The 21,379-nt window shown below is 42.1% G+C and overlaps 1 protein-coding gene across 6 annotated transcripts in view; it reads left to right on the top strand.

The window, feature by feature from the left end:
• LOC124775714 (sorbin and SH3 domain-containing protein 1) overlaps positions 1–21,379 on the top strand; it is a 1,093,224-nt gene that overhangs the window by 326,738 nt on the left and 745,107 nt on the right. For all 6 annotated transcript variants that reach the window (XM_047250558.1, XM_047250581.1, XM_047250574.1 and 3 more), the window contains exon 4: positions 2,808–2,900. In XM_047250558.1, the coding sequence (XP_047106514.1) occupies positions 2,808–2,900 (93 nt within the window). The remainder of the gene's footprint in view (positions 1–2,807; positions 2,901–21,379) is intronic.

The raw sequence follows: 21,379 nt of genomic DNA, 5'->3' as shown, positions 1-21,379 counted from the left end.
CGTATATGATCATATACGACATTTTGTCAGTAGAGAAACTGTTCTAGATAGCATCAAACTTGAATAAATGATTTTAAAATTTAGTTCCTGTTCCTCCACTTTGAGGATTATTCTGATTAAGGTGTGTATTTCGAATTTTAATTTTTAGTATCAGCCTCATATATTTTTATTTATATCAGACAGCCAGCAACATTTTTACTGCACATAGTTAACACAAAAAGTTAAGTTAAAATACTCTGATAGAATACGCTCAGTATTGTGGCTAGTACAGTATACTATGGACTACTAAGTCTTTTGAGACGGCGTAATTGGATAAAAATAGGGAAAGACGAATAGTATACGATGTCTACAAGAACCAAGAGGGAATAATGAAACTGGAAGACCAAGAACGAAGTGCTCAGATTAAGAAAAGTGTATGATACGGCTATATTCTATCGCCCCAACTGTTCAATTCGTACAGTGAAGAAGCAATGACGGAAATAAAAGAAAGATTCAAGAGTGGCATTAAAATGTAATCTAAAATGATATCAATGATAATATTCGCTGATGACATTAATATCCTCAGTAAAAGTGAATGAGAATTGCAGGATCTGCAGAATGGAATGAATAGTCTAATGAGTACAGGAATGTATTGTGAGTAAAACGAAAAAAGATGAAAGTTAAGAGAAGTAGCAGAAATGAGAACAGAGAGAAACGTAACATTAGAACTGATGATCACGAACTAGGTACTTCCTAGGCAGCAAATTTACCCATGACGGGCGGAGCAAGCAGGACGTTAAAAGCAGACTAGCACTGGTAAACTGAGATTCCTGGCCAAGAGATATCTATTAGTATCAAACATAGGCCTCACTATGGGGAAGAAAACTCTGAGAATGTCCTTCCTTGCAGCACAGCACTTCACGGTAGTGAAACGTGGACTGAGGGAAAACCGGAACAAAAGAAAATTTAAGCATTTGAGATGTGGTGCTAAAGAAGAATGTTGAAAATTAAGTGGATTGGTAAGGTAAGGAATGAGGAGGTTCGCTGCAGAATGGGAGAGCAAAGGAGTATATGGAAGACACTGGCAATAAGCAAGGGCAGAATGACAGGACAACAGTTAAGACGTCAGCCAATAACTTCCATTGTACTAGAGGGAGCAGTAGAGGTAGACAGAGATTGGAATACAAATAGCAAATAATTGAGAACGTATGTTGCAAGTACAATTCGGAGATGAAAAGGCTGACACAGGAGAGTAATTCGTGGTGGGCCTCATCAGACCAGTCAGAAGACTGACGACTCGAAAAAAGTGGGTTACTTGCCTTCAAGTTTTCTTATTCATTATTAGACCTAATCCTGTGTTACCTCTATTCGGTTCTGTATTTATAACCCTGTCTCTCCTCCATGTTCCGATTCGTAGAATGCCAGTTTTGTTTTTCCTGATGACAACGTCCTCCTAAGTAGTCTCCGCGCGGAGATGCGAATGGAAGTATATTTCACCTCCGGAATGTTTTACTTAATGTGGAGTAGATAGAAGAAACGTCCTTGCAGCCAGTTTCCTGTAAGTGCTTCCTCGTCCATTGTGCTTACCAAAATTGTGTGATTTAGATCTGCCTGTTCAGTTTTATCCTGATCAAAGCTTCCAGAAAATAGAATACTTATCCAATATAAATGTGTAGGGGTAACATGTGTGACTCAGCCTCATAGGAATGATAGACGCCATATGACGCTCACTTAGCATCACATAGTCGAACCAAGGTCGAGGTGAGATGTTTGGTTCGAATCCTGCCTCGGGCATGGATGTGTGTGATCTCCTTAGGTTAGTTAGGTTTAATTAGTTCTAAGTTCTAAGCGACTGATGACCTCAGACGTTAAGGCGCATTGTGCTCAGAGCCATTTGAACCATTTTTTGAGATGTTTGGTTGTATGGCCGCTAGGTATTGCATGCTATTCATGGTACCAGTATGGTAAAGAGCTTCCTTGATCGTAGGTTTGAAATCAGTATGAGACAGAAGTATCAGAAGGAACTGTTTTTCTGTATTGCTCCTCTTGGCTAGTAGGTAGACGATTTTCTTATAGAAAGTCCCATGATGTTCTTTCATCCACAGCAATCGACGTGTATGAGATTTTTCTATCATTCAGTAATACTGTTCAATGTATCCAAAATATATCTGTCAGTCTGCTTATCGAGTTTTGGATTTTTTAATTTTATGAAAAAAGCTTTGGAAGCCTGTGAATATCAAAATAAGCTTAAATATCTGTATTTCATAACAAATGACATCCCCTACGGCCAATATGTCCGCTGTATAGATGGAGGTTTGAGATGGCAGTAAAGTCATTTGACAGGCGTCATTAGAAGGGTTGAAGGAGTTTCCTAATGCCTCTTCTATTTTGAAGACATCTGTTTATACACAAACGTACTATGGACAATGTCGTGCAATAGATTGGTCTAGTTCGGAATTGATGATCTTAAATCTTCAACTGCATGGTAAGTATGATACCGAGGCTTTATGAAAGGAGAACCTAACGTTATTAGTATATGAATAAAAGCGTCTTTTGTGAATATTTTCTACCTCGTTGGACAAGCTGGAATTAATCTTACTAGGATATGATTTCAGATCGTGAAATAAAAAATGTGACATCAATCATTTGCGATGCAGTAAGATCTGTGTACTTTCTGTCAAATATAACTCTTGGGTCACATGTTCTCAAAAGCACCGAATCAGTTCAGTTATATCAACGGCAATGTTAGAGTCTTGCCTCCTGTTTGATAAATTTTTGAAGATGTGCAGAGTGGCCACTGATCAGCTGCTGTGCCGCTTGTGTTCCAGGAGGCGGTAGCAGCAGCAGTAGCAGCACCAGCAGCGCCTCTACCGGCATCACCGTCAAGTCAGCCGACGGCAGCCCCTCGCACAGCGCCGCTGGTGAGTCCTCTCACTCATTCCCGCCTCTTCTGACTTCGGCGCTATTGCGTAATTCCGATGTGAATTTATAGCAGCCCGGGATGTTTACCCAACCGGTGTTTACTGGTACTTGTTAAGAGGATGGATGAACTTCAGTGCACGTGAAACCAGTTACTCTGCTTGACAACTCCTTCACAACTACATGGCGTCGTTCGTGACGTACGGTGAAGGAGTCCAGCTATAGATTAGATTAGTACCTCTTCCATAGATCATGAATACGACACTTCGTAATGATGTGGAAAGTGTCAGGTTAATAAAAGGTGTCTGTCCAACATATTACATTACTCAAAATATTACATGACACTTAATTTTTTTTGAGGGGGGGTGGGGAGGGGGGGGGGGGAATTACCCACTTACTATATCCAAAAATTCGTCTAATGAGTAGAAGGAGTTGCCATTCAGAAACTCTTTCAATTTTCTTTTAAATGCTATATGGCTATCTGTCAGACTTTTGATGCTATTAGGTAAGTGACCAAAGACTTTTGTGGCAGCATAATAACTTTCTGAGCCAAAGTTAGATTTAACCTTGAGTAGTGAAGATCATCCTTTCTCCTAGTGTTGTAGCCATGTACACTGCTATTACTTTTGAATTCGTTCGGATTGTTAATAACAAATTTCATAAGTGAACATATATATTGCGAGGCTACAGTGAACATCCGTAGCTCTTTAAATAAGTGTCTGCAGGATGATCTTGCATGAGCTCCAGCAATTATTCTGATTACACGCTTTTGTGCAATGAACACTCTTTTACTCAATGATGAGTTACCCCAGAATATGATACCATACGAAAGCAGAGAATGAAAATAGGCCTGGTAAGCTAATTTTCTGAGATGTATATCGCCAAAATTGGCAATGACCCTAATAGCATAAGAAACGTTTCAGCAGATCTTCAGTGTGTGTTTTCCAGTTCAACCCCTCATCAATGCATAGCCTAACCTAGAAATTTTGAATATTCTACCTTAGCTACCGATTTCTGATCGAAGTCTATATTTATTAATTGTCATTCCGTTTACTGTGTGGAAGTGTATATACTGTTTTTGTCAAAGTTTAATGAGAGCCCATTTGCAAAGAACCACTTAATGATTTTCTGAAAAACATCGTTTACAATTTAATCAGTTAATTCTTGTCTGTTGGGTGCGATAGCTATATTTGTATCATCGTCAAAAAGTACCAGCTTTGCATCTTCGTGAATATAGAATGGCAAGTCATTAATATATATTAAGAACAGCAGAGGACCCAAGACCGAACCCAGTGGCACCCATTCTTGATTGTTCCCCAGCATTGCGCCATCGCCTCTCGGTGGGCATTTGTGCCGTTCTGTAAACTTCCCACGATGCTTTCACCTCCTTCATCTTGCTTGAAGCCAGTGCTTCACTGTTTTAGATGCGCCAGGGATATAATTGTAAAGCCAGCGACTTGAGGAAAATCATTTAAGAGCCTTCCAGGAGGGAGGTGCTGCTGCAAGTGTTCATTGTACGAAAATCCCGAGCTACATTTGATGTGCTAGCGGGTAAGGACGATTCCTTTGCAATGTCTATAAGCGCATATTAGACTTTTCTTAAGCCAAGCGTAGTTACACAGTGAATTTATTGCCATAACACGCTAAATGCTTTTACATACATTTATGGACTGGTTTGCCACGAGGTTTTATGCGGTCAGAGTAAATTTTCTTGGACATTATGAAGGAAGAAAATTATGTTTCATATCCCATGAAAGATGATTTCGTTACAGCACAAATTCTGATTGTAGGATGAGCACAAGAGGACAAATAAAGTAACAGGAGGTCCTGTCTGTTGACAGCCATTAGACTATCAGTTTCAGTAGGAATGTTAGTAATGTTAGTTATTCGACCAAAGGCCTATAATTCAATAAATGGGGGCTGCAGTGCCTAACTTCTAGAATTTTAGGTGCAGGGATCACGCAGGGACCCACCTCTTCAACCATACAACCATTTCCCCCCTCCCTAGCCATAAAAAATTACGAGCTTCGATTTTTGAAAACTAATGATAAAATTTGGAATGAGAAATCTTTTTTTAAAAAATAATGTTCTGAAACCAAAATTTTTAAAACATAATCTCTTGTAATCAAAACAATAAAGCCACAAGACTTCTGGCAATCGTAAACATAAGACAGTCGACACGAAGGTTACCCATATCTATCGAATACATGTGTACTACTTTAAACGGCTGGTGCCGGCGGAGGTTCGAGTCCTCCCTCGGGCATGGGTGTGTGTGTATGTCCTTCGGATAATTTAGGTTAAGTAGTGTGTAAGCTTAGGGACTGATGACCTTAGCAGTTAAGTCCCATAAGATTTCACAACACATTTGAACATTTTGAACTACTTTAAATATCTAGTAGCGACTTGCTCTAGTGAGTTCAAAAATATTCATCGGGAGGTGCCGGAACGCCATTCCGGCGCATTCCGACAGAAATTAAGTCCTTGTCGGCTGACTAGAAGGTCAAATGTTGAACAGTGTGAGACATGTCTTAAGTGACAGAAGTACAGATGACGTCTCAGAAACTAACTTCGCTACGTTTGAGTAAAATGACAGTAACATGTGCTGTTTCTGTGAAAACTAACGTGTTGGCGTCCGTGGGGCAGCGTAATCTCTTCTTTCCAACAATTGTGCCGAAACCTACACTCTAGAGACTCGGAGACATTAGCTAGTTGTGACTTTTGCTGTCGTTGACTTTCCCGAGCGACTTAAGTTGGAACGACTCAAATGGATGTAGCAAAGCGAAAGTCAGAAAGCTAAGGAAGTGTAGTCGATAGAGGTGGCTCGATCTCAACTGCTGTTCGGCGATCTGGGATCCTTAAGAGGCAGGATTTATAGAGAACATTCAACGAAAAACGGTTCATTTCTTCACTTTGTCGTTTAGTTATCACGTGCGTGTAACAGAAATGCTCAGCAAAGTACACAACAACATCGACGTTGTGCATCAAGAGATTCCGAGAGCCCAAGTCCCAAAACAAGAAACACACATTCTACAAAATATATTCACCTTATAACGACAGTGTTGACAGCTCCCTGCCTAGTTTCACTTCCATAAAAATTTTAATAACAATCTGACATGGAGAGGGATCCAGGTAGGTTAGATTACATAGGAGATTTCTGGCCACTTAGCGAAAACGAAGCTGTCTTCCTTTTCATTTTTGAAGAAGAACCATTTTGAAATAAGAGCAGTTCATAGTTTTAATTAATGTCTATACATAAAAGGCAATGTATGTCCTGCCTAACTGACTGACTGACTCACCATCGTCCAGCCAGAACCTCTAAGGATAGAAACTTGAAAATTGGAAAAGATGTGGACCCGATATTGTAGGTGCCGTTTAAGAAATTCCAGCCCTAAGGGGATCAAATAGGGGATGAAGGTGTTTTTTAAATGTTGCTATTAAGGCAATTTTGATGCTAGACCTACGAAAATTGGTATGATTTCTCGGCTATAAATAAAGATATACTTGTTTCCGCATGGATGAAAGCTTTTTTTGAAATATATCATTATTAAAGAACTACTAAAGTATTATTTGAAGCTTCATCTACGAACATTGATAATTGACTTCTCGGATACAAATAAAAAAAACTTGTTTCAGTGTTTTTTGGAAACTGAAACCCTAAGGGGGTGTAAGAGGAGATGAGATTTCTTACGAAAATAATTTATTGCGTTTTAACAGCTAAATCTATGAAAATTTAAATTTGGCTTCTCAGCAATAAAAAAAATAAGTGTTTACTGTTTTTGGAAATTCGAGCCCTAAGGAGGTGGAACGGGGGATAAAAGTTTTTATGGAAATATTCCATTGTGCAAGCATTTTTGAAGCTAAATCTGTAGGAATTAGTATTTGGCTTTTCTGTTGGAAATAAAACATACTCACGTCACTGTTTTTGGAAATTCAACCACTAAGGGGGTGAAACAGTGGGTGAAACATTTTTGGTAATATTTAATTGCGAAAGCATTTTTAAAGATAAATATTTGAAAATTGGTGTTTGGGTTCTCGGTTAGAGATGAAAAAATACGTGTTTCACAGATTTTGGAAATTCAATCCCTAAGGGGGTGAAACAGGGTCAGACTGATTCACTGAGTCATCATCGCCCAGCCCATACCGCTAAGGATAAAAACTCGGAGAGAGTGTGAATCTTATATTGTAGGAATCCCTTAAGGAGGACTTATGCGAAATTCCACTCCTAAAGGGACTGGAAGAACTTTTGAAAGTATGTCTCTATTATGGGATTTTTGAAGCCAGAACTACGAAAACTGATATTTGGTTTCTCAGTCGGAAAATAAGTAATACGTGTTTCAGCACTTTTGGAAATTTGGCCACTAAGGGGGGAAAATAGTGAGCGAAAGATTTTTTGAAATAAATGGTTACTAAAGAACTACTAAAGAATTTTTAAGGCTACATCTATGACAACTGAGAAGTTAGGAAAAAAAAACGTGTTTCAGTGTTTCTGGAAATTCAACCCCTAAGGGAGTGCAATAGAGGAAAAAAATTACAAGAAAATACTTCGTTACATTAACAAAATTTTAAAGCTAAATTTATGAAAACTGATATTTGACTTCTCGGTTATACATAAAAAGTATTTGTTAGGGGATGAAATTTGCTAAGGAAATATCTTCATAAGAACGCAAAAGACATAATTAACAATAGCTTTGGACTCCAGCTACCAGAATCGCTTTGTGTTCAGAAGTAAATTAGGAAAAGATCACGCTTATTTGGCCTTAATTATTGTGATAACCTTAGAAGGTGTTGCAGTTTGTGAACAATATAAAAATTCGATTAAATAAAAAGAAATCTCTGCAGACCATACAGTCTACACGAGCGAAGCAGCGGGCGCTAAGCTACTTTTTAAATACAGGGAAAATAAAGATTTCCCTCAATCTTCGTTAGAATCCACTTGAATTTTCCATTCTCCCTGGTACTTGCAAAAATGTAAACAGTTTGAAGTTCGTCGCAGTAAATCTGTTTCAGTACTATAGCAGTGCACGATAGCGGCTACTACGCAAGTTGTTGATTCGATGATTGTCCTCCAGTCGCTTGCTTCAAAACACCGAAAATCTAACAATTACTTTCAGTGTTACCGTACTTGTGATGGCAGACGTTGTCTATGATAAGATTCATCAAACGAGTTAACACACTGAACAATTGGCGCATCTGCCCATGGTACGTAGCAAAGCGCTGACATTGGACTCACGTTCGGGAGGCCGTCGGTTCAAATCCCCGTTCCGTCATACAGATGTAAGCTTCTAGTGATTTCCCTAAATCACTCGAGACAAATGTTGGGATGGTGTCACTGACAGGCTGTGATCGCTAACCTCGCCAATTCCAAGCTTGTAATCGGTCTCTAGCACCCTTCTTGTCGACGGCACGCTAAACTCTGTCCTTCCTCGTTTCTTCCCTCAGTGCTTCTCATGCCGACCACTACTAAATCAACCTCTACTTCATGAAGTTTTTCTTTATCACATCGAGAAAAATATAGTTACAATATTAATTCTTATATCTGTTTGCAGATACATTCCTTAATCCCGCACGACAGTGCCGTAACACGCAGCAAGAGGAGAGAAAACAATATGGCGGACCCCTTTTGCACTTTATTATTTGGTTGCACCATTTTATTTTGGCTAATCTATCGGTATGCTACTGTACAGCTGTGCGGGGATTTTTCAGTGTACGTCATGACTGAAGACATGTAGCTCCAACCCGGCAAAATACAGTATTAATCAAGTAACTTATTTTGCTTCTCGCACTCGGACACCGCTGCCTATTAGCGCCATGGCATCGCCTCGTAAAGTTCTAGAAAGCCAGTGGTATCTAATGGTACCATTAGCCTATCTTGGTGACACTATCGACATCATTACCATTAGAACTGCGAAGGTAAATAAGAGAAATTGTGGCGTATACAGAGGAGTACGTACAATATTTCGTGATGTGCACCACCCAGAGATGTAAGAGAAAGGGGTATTAATGTGATTGTCGCGCATCCCTCGTATGTTCCGCAACATAACCTAGGGTAGCTTGCGTCTCACAGATGTAGATGACATACTTCTAGTTCAGTGGAGAGGGAAAATTACTGTTACTTTGGATCCAGTGGATTGAGGATCTACTCGACCGAATAGTAGCGGCTCCGGTCAAAGAAAACCATCGTAACGACCGAGAGAGCGGTGTGCTTTCTACACGCCCCTCCTACCCGCATCCTTAGCTGAGGATGACACGACGGTCGGATGGTCCCGATGGGCCACTTGTGGCCTAAAGACGGAGTGCCTGCCTGCCTGCCTGCCTGCCTTGGATCCAATGGTTGGATCAGGAATTTCAGAGTAGACTCAAATACTAACGACGCTCAAATAAACAGTGCACCAGTATAGATTAACACTATCTCTTGCAGAGTCGGCGAAAGAAGATTCCTAATAGTTGGCAATAATTTTGCCAGCTGTCAACTACGAAGCGCAGAGAGCTGCAAGGCGAAAACAATAGTTTCTGGTATCCCAGCTCATGTAAGGGGACTGGGATTGCGATTGGTTAAAACGTGAAGAAAGTAGATACCAACAGCCGTAATTTTATTTAATAATGCTAAATAAGATTAATAATTAAAGTTATGGCTGTAGGTATCTATTTTCTTCAAGAAAACGATAGTCGTCGTCATAGAAACGTCTACAAAATCGCGTTACGTGATTGGTTACAGCGTGTATTTAAAGCAAACCTGATTTGCATCCACATAGTAGCTTTAGTAGCTCTACTCCTAAGCACCTGGCGCGAAGTTTGAATAGACATCACCTTTCAAATGTAGAATCACGGCTTCCAACTCCTTCTTCGTGCTGCGATTTCTTCCGTCTATGTATTTAGGGACAAACGATAGCCTCGCCCTTTCCATGGATGTCCTCACAACTTGCATTGTATTTTTCTCTTCAGTTGTATCCCTTCCACTCGCCATTTGTGTCGTCGGTCTTCTTAATAATATGGCGTAGTTTCAGTAGTTATTTGGTTAGTTATGTGTTCCACGGGTCATATTGACCATAAATGCTATCATGTGGAATATATCAAATGAACAACCACAGAACACACGTTTTAAAAAAGGAGTGTTACACGGCTACAGTCTGGCCATTTATAAGGTTTTTTTCCCTGTACGATTGACGATTTCTATTCGAGAATTCCTCTGTAGTATAGACGGTGTTCTTGAGGAGAAAGGTCTTTAGTCAACATTTGAGAACACCTCCGTCAACAGCCGATATCGATCGCGGCTCAAACGCACTAGAGCTTGCTGTTGACGATCGCCAGCAGGAGAATGCATCACGGGGTACGAGGACCCAGCCACCCGCAGCGACAGGGCCAAGATGGCAACCTTGATTCAGCCGAGTCATGAACTTCTATCACGCCGTTCTGCTCGTTGGATTTCGACACTGCGTTGTATCTGTCCTTTCTTGTTCTCGTATTTCGTTTGCGTTCAGTGTTCTGCTCTTGACGGTCTTGGCTTTTTATGAATTATGAATTTATATTGGGGGTGGGCAGGAAAAACTGTCAGGAAGGTCGCAGTTCGTAGTAATAGACGGCAAATCATTGAGTAAAACTGAAGTGATATCAGGTGTTCCCCAGAGATGCGTCCTGGGACCTCTGCTGTTCCTGATCTATATAAATGACCTGGGTGACAATCTGAGCAGTTCTCTTAGGTTGTTCGCAGATGATGCTGTAATTTACCGTCTAGTAAGGTCATCCGAAGACCAGTATCAGTTACAAAGCGATTTAGAAAAGATTGCTGTATGGTGTGGCAGATGGCAGTTGACGCTAAATAACGAAAAGTGTGAGGTGATCCACATGAGTTCCAAAAGAAATCCGTTGGAATTCGATTACTCGATAAATATTACAATTCTCAAGCCTGTCAATTCAACTAAGTACCTGGGTGTTAAAATTACGAACAACTTCAGTTGGAAAGACCACATAGATAATATTGTGGGGAGGGCGAGCCAAAGGTTGCGTTTCATTGGCAGGACACTTAGAAGATGCAACAAGTCCACTAAAGAGACAGCTTACACTTCACTCGTCCTCTGTTAGAATATTGCTGCGCGGTGTGGGATCCTTACCAGGTGGGGTTGACGAAGGACATCGAAAGGGTGCAAAAAAGGGCAGCTCGTTTTGTATTATCACGTAATAGGGGAGAGAGTGTGGCAGATATGATACGCGAGTTGGGATGGAAGTCATTAAAGCAAAGACGTTTTTCGTCGCGGCGAGATCTATTTACGAAATTTCAGTCACCAACTTTCTCTTCCGAATGCGAAAATACTTTGTTGAGCCCAACCTACATAGGTAGGAATGATCATCAAAATAAAATAAGAGAAATCAGAGCTCGAACAGAAAGATTTAGGTGTTCGTTTTTCCCGCGCGTTGTTCGAGAGTGGAATGGTAGAGAGATATTATGATTGTGGTTTGATGAACCCTCTGCCAAGCACTTAAATGTGAATCGCAGAGTATTCATGTAGATGTAGACATTTTGTCAGTGAGCCGATTATCAAAGAGTTTCATAACTGCATATTTCGGCTCCTTTTGTGCCAAAGTTAGATTCGATATTGCAATGCTTATGATGGGAAAAAGAACGATACAGTGTTCTTCTTAACAACACAGGCAATGCAGTACCGTATTTATCCGCCGATACCGGTCAGCGACTTTCAATTAAAATGCCTTCCCCTGTACGAGAATTATGCAATGTGTCTATGAGGAAAGGTTGTGATGCTGAAACGACGACATATAGAGGTTTGGGTGTGGCCGTGGGTCGTGCACAGATAGCCAAAGCGGTTAAGGTCACCGCTCGCGTAAAGCAGAAAATCTGGTTTCGAATCCCGGTCCAGTATAAATTTTCATTGTCGTCATTCCCTTATACAGCTGATGGTTGTTCGTATTCGCAACTCCGAATACGTTTAACGTAAAGTGAGATTCGTCAAACAAAATTTCAGGGCATTTTTTCTTTTAGTGTTATACTTTCAAATATCTCTGTTACTTTCATACGTAGATGGATTGTTTGAATAAATATACTGTGAGGCCATTACTAATAATCCCAGCCTGTGTGACCGTCCACACATTACACTAATTACTTTTATGCGTGCAATAAATACTTTTGTCAACGTGAGGAGTAACTCTCGCACATAGTCCTGCAAATACGTCAGCGAATGAAAATATGAAAAATATGTTAACTTAGTGAATTCGACATCCTCAAAGTTGAAAATTATTCTTATGGCAAAAATTGGCTGAGCCCAAACGTTGCACCAAGAGCTCTATATTGTTTATGCTGCTTGGTCCACCGTTCTGGGCTGACACCGACCGCCGTGTCATGCTCAGCCAAAGGTATGAAGCGGCACGGGGTCAGCACACAGCGCTCACGACCGTTGTCGGATTTCTTGATCTTGGAATGGCTACTTCACATTCAAGCAGCTCCACATTTGACTTCAGGAGACAGAATGAACACCGTTCAATCCCTCTTATCAAGAAAAAAGTCCTGCCAATACCAGGAATTGGACCCGGCTTCTCCACGTGGCAGTCTAGCTACCGAGGCGGTCATGTAGTTTACAGATGGCCGCTCAATAAATACTTGAAAGTCTGCACTTCCAGAATGTAAGTTCACTCCTTAGCTTAGTGTTCGCTGATTTGAAACCACCTAGTTGATTAAAACTGTGTGGCGGACCGGGACTCGAACCTCAAATCTTAGTCTTTTGCGAGCGAGTGACCTACGTTGTGAGATACCCAAACACAACTAACGAACCCCCGCTCCCTCTCGCCCCTCACAGCTTTCCTTCAGCAAGTACCTCTTCTACATTCCCAACAGCACAGACATTCTCCTGCCTACCTGGAAGAAGGGACTGTGTGCAGAATGGATTTTCACGTGGCAGCGAACAGTGCGCTGATGTGAAACTTCTTGGTTGATTGAAAATGTGTGCCCGACCTGGACACGAACCCGGGGATTTGACCTTCAGGGGTCGAGACCCTGTTCGGCACACAATTTTGATCTGCCTGGAAGTTTCTGTCTTCTTTTTACGCTTCACTGGGATACCTATTTAAAATTATAAGGGACAATAAAATGAAAACGAGCCAGATGGAATAAAAGTAAGCAAACTATAATTTCAAAAGTAATCGTCGTAACCGTTAATAGTTTTATCCGACTGTGAGGCAAGTCTGTCAATGCCTTCATGGAGAAATGTTTGCGGGTGCCTATGGAACCAGACGTGAAAGTCTTCGACCGAAGCAAATAGACAGCCACGGATATCTGCCTTGAGGGCTCCAAACATATGGAAATCGCATGGGAAGGGATCGGGACTGTATGCGAAGGATGTGTAAGGGCTTCCCAGCGAAACTTCTGCAGCGTAGTCGAAATAATCTCCACAATACGGGCACGGCCATTATGCTGCAACAGAATGATGCAGTCCGCCGACATCCCTAAGTGTTTGCATTTTATGGAGCACTTCAATTTTTGTGAAGTGCCCACGTGCTGCTGTGCGTTAACTGAAGCGCGCCATCAAGTCCAAATGCTAAGTAACGTTGACGGACGGCACATTCTGTATTCCCTATGGGTCGCCAAGGTTGTTGACTGCGCTTTAGAAGTATCGCCGGGAAGCTCTTACACTTTTTCCATACAATCCCGATCTCTCCCCACGCAATTCCCAAATATTTGGGGCCTTAACAAAAAAACCTTTGCGGCCTCTCCGGACGAAGAGGTCCATGCCTGGACACAATCAAGGTTCCACTTTTTTTATGTCTGTATTCCAATCTCTGCCGCCCTACAACTTTTACCCTCCACAGGTCCCCGTAGTACCGTGGTAGTTAAGCCCTGATGCCTTAACACATGTTCTAACCTCCCGTCCCTTCTTCTTGTTAATGTTTCCCAAATGTTCTTTGCTTCGCTGATTTTGCAGAGAACATCCTCATTGCTTATCCTGTCAGCCCACCTCATTTTCAACGTTCTTCTGTATCTCCACATCTCAAACTCTTCGATACTCTTCTGTTCCTGTTTTCCCATTGCCCAAGATTCATTACCATACAATGCTGTGCTCCAGAAATTCCTTCCTCAACTTAACGCCCTGTTTGATACCAGTAGACTTTCTTCGACACCAATTTTGTTGCTACGTTTCTCGCTATTCTCATTTCTGCTACCTTTCATTACGTTTTGTTTTCCCAGTTTACCATCAACCCATGTTCTGTACTCAATAGTCTGTTCATTCCTTTCAACACATCCTGTAATTCTTCTTCACTTCCACTTAGGATAGCAATCTCATCAGCGAATCTTATCATAGTAATCCTTTCATCACGAATTTTAATCCCGCTCTACAATCTTTCCTTTATTTCTCCATTGCTTCTGATGTATGGCAACCAGAAACATTTTTCCATGAAGGCAAGTGCCATCTTGTCGCACAGTGAGATAGGAGTTTATCAGTTATCGCAATTACTCTTGAAATGATAAACAGTTTACTGACTTTTTTCCATCTGTTTCGTTTTCATTTGACTGTCGGTTATACCATGGATCTAATACTATTACACTACTGGCCATTAAAACTGCTACACCGCGAAGATGACGCGCTACAGACGCGAAATTTAACCGACAGGAAGAAGATGCTGTGATATGCAAATGATTAGCTTTTCAGAGCATTCACACAAGGTTGGCGACGTTGGCGACACCTACAACGTGCTGAGAATGAGAAAAGTTTCCAACCGATTTCTCATACACAAACAGCAGTTGACCGGCGTTGCCTGGTGAAACGTTGTTGTGTTAGCTCGTGTAAGGGGGAGAAATGCGTACAATCACGTTTCCGACTTTGATAAAGGTCGGATTGTAGCCTATCGCGAATGCGGTTTATCGTATCGCGACATCGATGCTCGCGTTGGTCGAGATCCAAAGACTGTTAGCAGAATATGGAATCGGTGGGTTCAGGAGGGTAATACGGAACCCCGTGCTGGATCCCAACGGCCTCGTATCACTAGCAGTCGAGATGATAGGCATTTATCCACATGGCTGTAACGGATCGTGCAGCCACGTCTCGATCCCTGAGTCAACAGATGGGGACGTTTGCAAGACAACAACCATCTGCACGAACAGTTCGACTACGTTTGCAGCGGCATGGACTATCAGCTCGGAGACCATGGCTGCGGTTACCATTGACGCTGCATCACGGACAGGAGCGCCTGCGATGGTGTACTCAACGACGAACCTGGATGCACGAATGGCAAAACGTCATTTTTTCGGATGAATCCAGGTTCTGTTTACAGCATCAAGATGGTCGCATCCGTGCTTGGCGACATCGCGGTGAATGCACATTGGAAGCGTGTATACGTCATTGCCATACTGGCGTATATCCCGGCGTGATGGTATGGGGTGCCATTGGTTACACGTCACCTCTTGTTCGCACTGACGGCACTTTGAACAGTGGACGTTACATTTCAGATGTGTTACGACCCGTGGCTCTACTCTACATTCGATCCCTGCGAAACCCTACATTTCAGCAGGATAATGCACAACCGCATGATGCAGGTCCTGTACGGGCCTTTCTGGATACAGAAAGTGTTCGACTGCTGCCCTGGCCAGCACATTCTCCAGATCTCTCACCAATTGGAAACGTCTGGTCAATGGTGGCCGAGCAACTGGCTCGTCACAATACCCCAGTCACTACTCTTGATGAACTGTGGTATGGTGTTGAAGCTGCATGGGCAGCTGTACCTGTACACGGCATCCAAGCTCTGTTTGACTCAATTCCCAAGCGTATCAAGGTCGTTATTACGGCCAGAGATGGTTGTTCTGGGTACTGATTTCTCAGGATCTATGCACCCAAATTGCGTGAAAATGTAATGACATGTCAGTTCATGCGTATCATCTGCATTTTTTCTTGGTGTAGCAATTTTAATGGACAGTAGTGTATAAACCTACTTCGAAACTAAACGCAAGAAACGTTGTGTTAAATAAGCAGTAAGTGGTTTTGTAAGTGCGTGAATAAATGGACGCTATGTGCAAGAAGCATGAAGCGCTCTTTGAATGTATCCTGATAGCTAAAAGAGCCACGCACACTTTGAATAAGAAAATGTTACTTGACACTGAAATCAATATAAAAGATAGGGTCGCCACCAACTCTAGCCACACGACAAAGAAGAGGTAGCACTGAGTCGGAAAATTACTTAATTTATTAATAAGAAAAACTCACAAAAGAACATTCATTGTAAAGTCATTGATAAAGAATGGGATGTAGTTATTAATATGATCCAGGCATTCTTCCCGTGAATCAAATATTGAGTAAAGTAAAGAGGGCGTGAACACAATGCGTAAGTGCAGCCTGCAGCAAGATTCGTGAAAACACGATCTATTCCAGAGCATTTGTTTCAGATAAAAAAGGGACACTAATCACTACACCTGTGCACATGGAAACGCTATAGGTGGGCCAACAAGGAAAACTACAAGGAAAATGGCGAAGGTAACGGCGACGTAACATCGGTACACAAGATAAGATGGAAGGCAAAATTATTTATTCCTTAAAACATTGATGTAGTGCATCTATAGACTGCTGTTGCATGCTAACTGTGTACAATTGCTTGTGAAATACTACACGTTTCATAACAGACTAGCGTGCCCCACTCGGTCCGCGGAGACAACTTCTATGGACCGTGGCCAAATTTTAATCACATGAGACAAGGAAAATCCACAAATACACAAAAATTACCAAGATCCGGAAAAGATTAGAAGCATACACACACGGTTGTAGGCACTTAAACATTCACACTGAACCGAGGGCACTTCAACATATGCAACTCCTTTGTGCTGCGTTCCTCTCACGGATCACAAGTCAAGACTGCATTGGGAATCAAACCGAAAGTCTACAAAAGCCTTGCATTCCCTGCTGCAACCCAGCAAGTAAATCTTTATAAGACGAAATTCGAGACCAAAAGCTAAAAGCTCCCCTCTCTATGTGACAACGCGCCACGCGGTCAGTCTAACTCACTCTTCTTCGACTGGAGCACAGCTGTGTACGCTTCCCGTACCGGCGGCAGACTGCCTCCCGCTTCTCCAGCCTCTTCCACGCTCCGCGTGGACCGGAAAACCCCAGGATGCCATTTCCGCCACCAACCTAACGCAGGTGGATTTCTCACAAGTAGCGGAAACCTCTTTGCCGACTTGACCACTACGAGAGTTGGCAATGAAAGGTGGCTACAGGACCCTTTCAGTTTAATAATAATAGGTTTCATAGGAAGCAGATACGCCCGTTTGGCCGCAAGTCAGATGTTTTCTTTGTAGACTGTAATTCTGTCACGTAACGGAACTGCTTGCGTCACCCATCGCCCGAATGACGTAACAGGACCGTTGTTGTTCTCTGTATACATAAATGATTTGGTGGACAGGGTGGGCAGCAATCTGCGGTTGTTTGCGGATGATGCTGAGGAGCACGATAAGGTGTCGAAGTTGAGTGACTGTAGGAAGGTACAAGAAGACATAGACAAAATTTTTAACTGGTGTGATGAGTGGCTAGCTGTAAATGTGGAAAAATGTAAGTTAATGCGGATGGGTAGGAGGAACAAACCAGTAACATTCGGATACAGTATTATTAGTGTCCAGCTTGACACAGGCAAGCCGTTAAAAGTATCTAGGCGTAACGTAGGAAAGTGATATGAAATAAAACGCCGCGCGGGATTAGTCGAGCGGTCTAGGGCGCTACAGTCATGGACTGTGCGGCTGGTCCCGGCGGAGGTTCGAGTCCTCCCTCGGACATGAGGATGATTTAGGTTAAGTAGTGTGTAAGCTTGGGGACTGATGACCTTAGCAGTTAAGTCCCATAAGATTTCTACATCTACATACATACACCGCAATCCACCATACGGTGCGTGGCGGAGGGTACCTCGTACCACAACTAGCATCTTCTTTCCCTGTTCCACTCCAAAACAGAACGAGGGAAAAATGACTGCCTCTGTACGAGCCCTAATCTCTCTTATCTTATCTTTGTGGTCTTCCCGCGAATTATAAGTTGGCGGCAGTAACATTGTACTGCAGTCAGCCTCAAATGCTGCTTCTCTAAATTTTCTCAGTAGCGATTCACGAAAAGAACGCCTCCTTTCCTCCAGAGACTCCCACCCGAGTTCCTGAAGCATTTCCGTAACACTCGCGTGATGATCAAACCTATCAGTAACAAATCTAGCAGCCCGCCTCTGAATTGCTTCTATGTCCTCCCTCAATCCGACCTGATAGGGATCCCAAACGCTCGAGCAGTACTCAAGAATAGGTCTATTAGTGTTTTATAAGCGGTCTCCTTTACAACACACACATTTGAACATTTTTTTTAACAAATGAAACGAGCATTTGACAACTGTGTAGGGAAGGCGGATGGTCGACTTCGGTATAATGGGAGAATTTTAGGAAAGAGTAGTTCACCTGTAAAGGAGGCCGCATTTATGACGCTACTTGAGTATCGCTATAGTGTGTGGGATCCGTACCAGGTTGGATTGAAGGAAGACATTGAAGCAGTCCAGAGGTGGGCTGCTAGATTTACTACCGGTAGGTTCGAACAACACGTAAGTGTTATGGAGATGCTTCGGGAAATCAGCTGGGAATCCCTGGAAGACAGGAGAGGTTGTTTTCGAGAAACACTATTGAGAAATCCGGTCGTTGTGGCCGAGAGGTTCTAGGCGCTTCAGTCTGGCACCGTGCGACCGCTACGGTCGCAGGTTCGAATCCTGCCTCGGGCATGGATGTGTGAGATGTCCTTAGGTTAGTTAGGTTTAAGTAGTTCTAAGTTCTAGGGGACTCATGACCTCAGATGTTAAGTCCCATAGTGCTCAGAGCCATTTTAGCCACTATTGAGAAAAATTAGAGAACCGGCAATTGAAGCTGACTGCCGAACTATTCTACTGCCGCCAAGGTACATTGCGCGCAAGGGCCACGAAAATAAGATGCGAGAAATTAGTGCTCATACGGAGGGATGTAGACAGTCGTTTTCCCCTAGCTCTATTTTACGAATGGAAGAGGAGGGGAAATGACTAGTAGTGGTACAGAGTTCCCTCCGCCACACACCTTACGGTGGCTTGCGGAGTATCTCTGTAGATGTAGATGTTGGGGAGAATCGTGTTTTCCTTCGACCATAAGTAGGGAAAGAACATTTGAGAAGAGTATGTACGAGCAGTGAAACGACAGGCCCTTAGGGGAAGACGCGGTTGTCAGCTTCGCCTCTCCCCCCACGTGGCCACGCCCCGTGATGTCACCTGTTGCATGCTCAGTGGCGGGGAGCCGCCGCGCGTCTTCGTCTCACAGCCAGTCCGCGCCTAGCCGGGGGTCTGCACGCCGCTCCACGCGACGCGTCGCAGACGGCGACAGCACGCCACTCCGGTACGCACAACACTCACTACTCGACGCATTGTGGGCACGCATCCCAGTGGCTTCACACACCTACCAAACCACGGTATTCTGGTTGGAGAGTCGTCCACATCCCACTTGTAATATCTGGTACGCACAGGGTAGAATGAGAGGGACATTACCTTTTGTTATCTTTGACAAACAGTCTTTAAGTGGGTCTGTAACCATGTTTGGCTCAGTAACTCGTTCTTGTCTTGGTCGTTATTTTTTTTTAATTATTACTCCTCATTACACATTCCGCTTTAACAGTGTCTTCAGATCAAATCTATGCTACAGAGAACTTACATTTAAAATGGCGGAACAAACTTTTACATAAATAATGTTTAGAATAACTGTGGTGACACATTAACTGGTTACATAGTATCTAGTCAGAGTTTAAAACATCTCAGTCAACATGAAAAGCCAAACTGGCCCTCGGCGTGGGGCGCATTACAAGGTAAAGGTGTTCAGCCACCAGGTGGCTGTAGTGAACGGCATTTAGCCAATATAATTTCCATCTACTGTTGTTCTGTTCTTTAAATATCCTTATTACGGCATAAACATGATATTTTAAAATAATTTGAAAGTGGACGTTACTGTACGTAAAAGACGTCTTTCTCTAATCGCGTGACACTGCCTTTTCAGTATTTGTATCTTTATAAAGTAAGACTGTAAATGCAGCGTCGCACGAGTCAAGCCGCACATCTTTCGATGCACAATAACGTCCACTGCAAAATCATTTTAAAATATCATGATTATGCTGTAATTAGAATGTTTGAGGAGGGGGATAATTACTTCCAACTGAAAGTTAAAGTGGAAAATTAAATTTGCTAAAGGCCACTGACTAAGCCATCTGAAGGCCGAACACGTTTTCTTTGCAATACGCCGCACGGCGAGAGCCAATTATGTATCCATGAGGTATGTGATCCACTTACGTGTCACCACAATTGTTCTAAACATTGTTTATATGAAAATTTGTTCCATCCTTTTAAATGTGAGTTCTTTGTACCAAAGATCTGATCTGAAGATGCTGTTAAAGTCAAACGCGTAATCAGCAGTAATAATAAAAAGAATATAGCGACCAAAACAAGAAAGTGTTATTAAGGGACATTACTGTTTAAAGGGTGTCTATTTCCACTTACGGGTGTAGAAGTCTTCTTCCAATTTCGCCCTCACGACATTTTCAAGTATTTACGAACATATGCGTGAAAGGCAATTTACAATACAGCATATCTGGAAAATAAAAATATAATGGGAAGGCAATAATAATATGTGCAACAAACTTGATATTCTGCTAACATGCTCCTACTTACAAATAATCGATGGAATTCCAACACACAGATATAACTTACAGAACTTTATTCACAGCAATCATTTTTTAACAATTCAGGCGCATCGTTTCAAAATAAAATTCAGACCTCAGCTGCACAACTTGAACATCTGTTTCACGTAACTGTCTTTATTTTTATCAAAGTTGGGCATATTTCTGTGAGGGAGTTATCCGTGATCCTTATTTATACAAAATAAGCTTATTTTCTGTCTGTCGATAGCTGCTTTTCTTTTAATTAACCTGTTTCGGGCAAATTACCCCTCTTCAGGTCATATGTCGCAGGTACAGAGTAAGCTGGAACTATCCGTTCACTGCCATAGCGTATCAGTGTCATACTTTATGACACTGAACTAATAGTGCCATTAGGACGGCTTACAATGTACCAGAGAGATATGATCCGAAGAGGAACGATGCTGACCGAAACCGGTCAATGAAATAAAAAGCGCAATCAACAGACAGAAAATAACCCTATTGTGTAATCTGTCATCTTTGGAAAGAAATTTAGGAAAATATAAATAACATGGTCATATATGTATGTTAAGTACAGAAAGCGTGTTACAAAAACATACTCAATATTGCCTTAGTAGATGTCACTACTTTCGTCAAGGAAGCATAACGCCACGACATATCGGAAAATGTGCATAATATATGCATTAATTGTAACCACACATTGATAACACAGAGAAATTTAATCACTCTTACATGAAGAGTCAATTTTTTGCGCAACTGTGATTAGTTCACTCTATGTTATCAATTTGTTGTTATAATTATCGCATACATAT

The sequence above is a fragment of the Schistocerca piceifrons genome, chromosome 1 (assembly GCF_021461385.2).
Source record: "Schistocerca piceifrons isolate TAMUIC-IGC-003096 chromosome 1, iqSchPice1.1, whole genome shotgun sequence".
Lineage (NCBI taxonomy): Eukaryota > Metazoa > Arthropoda > Insecta > Orthoptera > Acrididae > Schistocerca > Schistocerca piceifrons.
The sequence above is the reverse complement of the archived record's forward strand: the minus strand, read 5'-3'. Positions and strand labels throughout refer to the sequence as shown.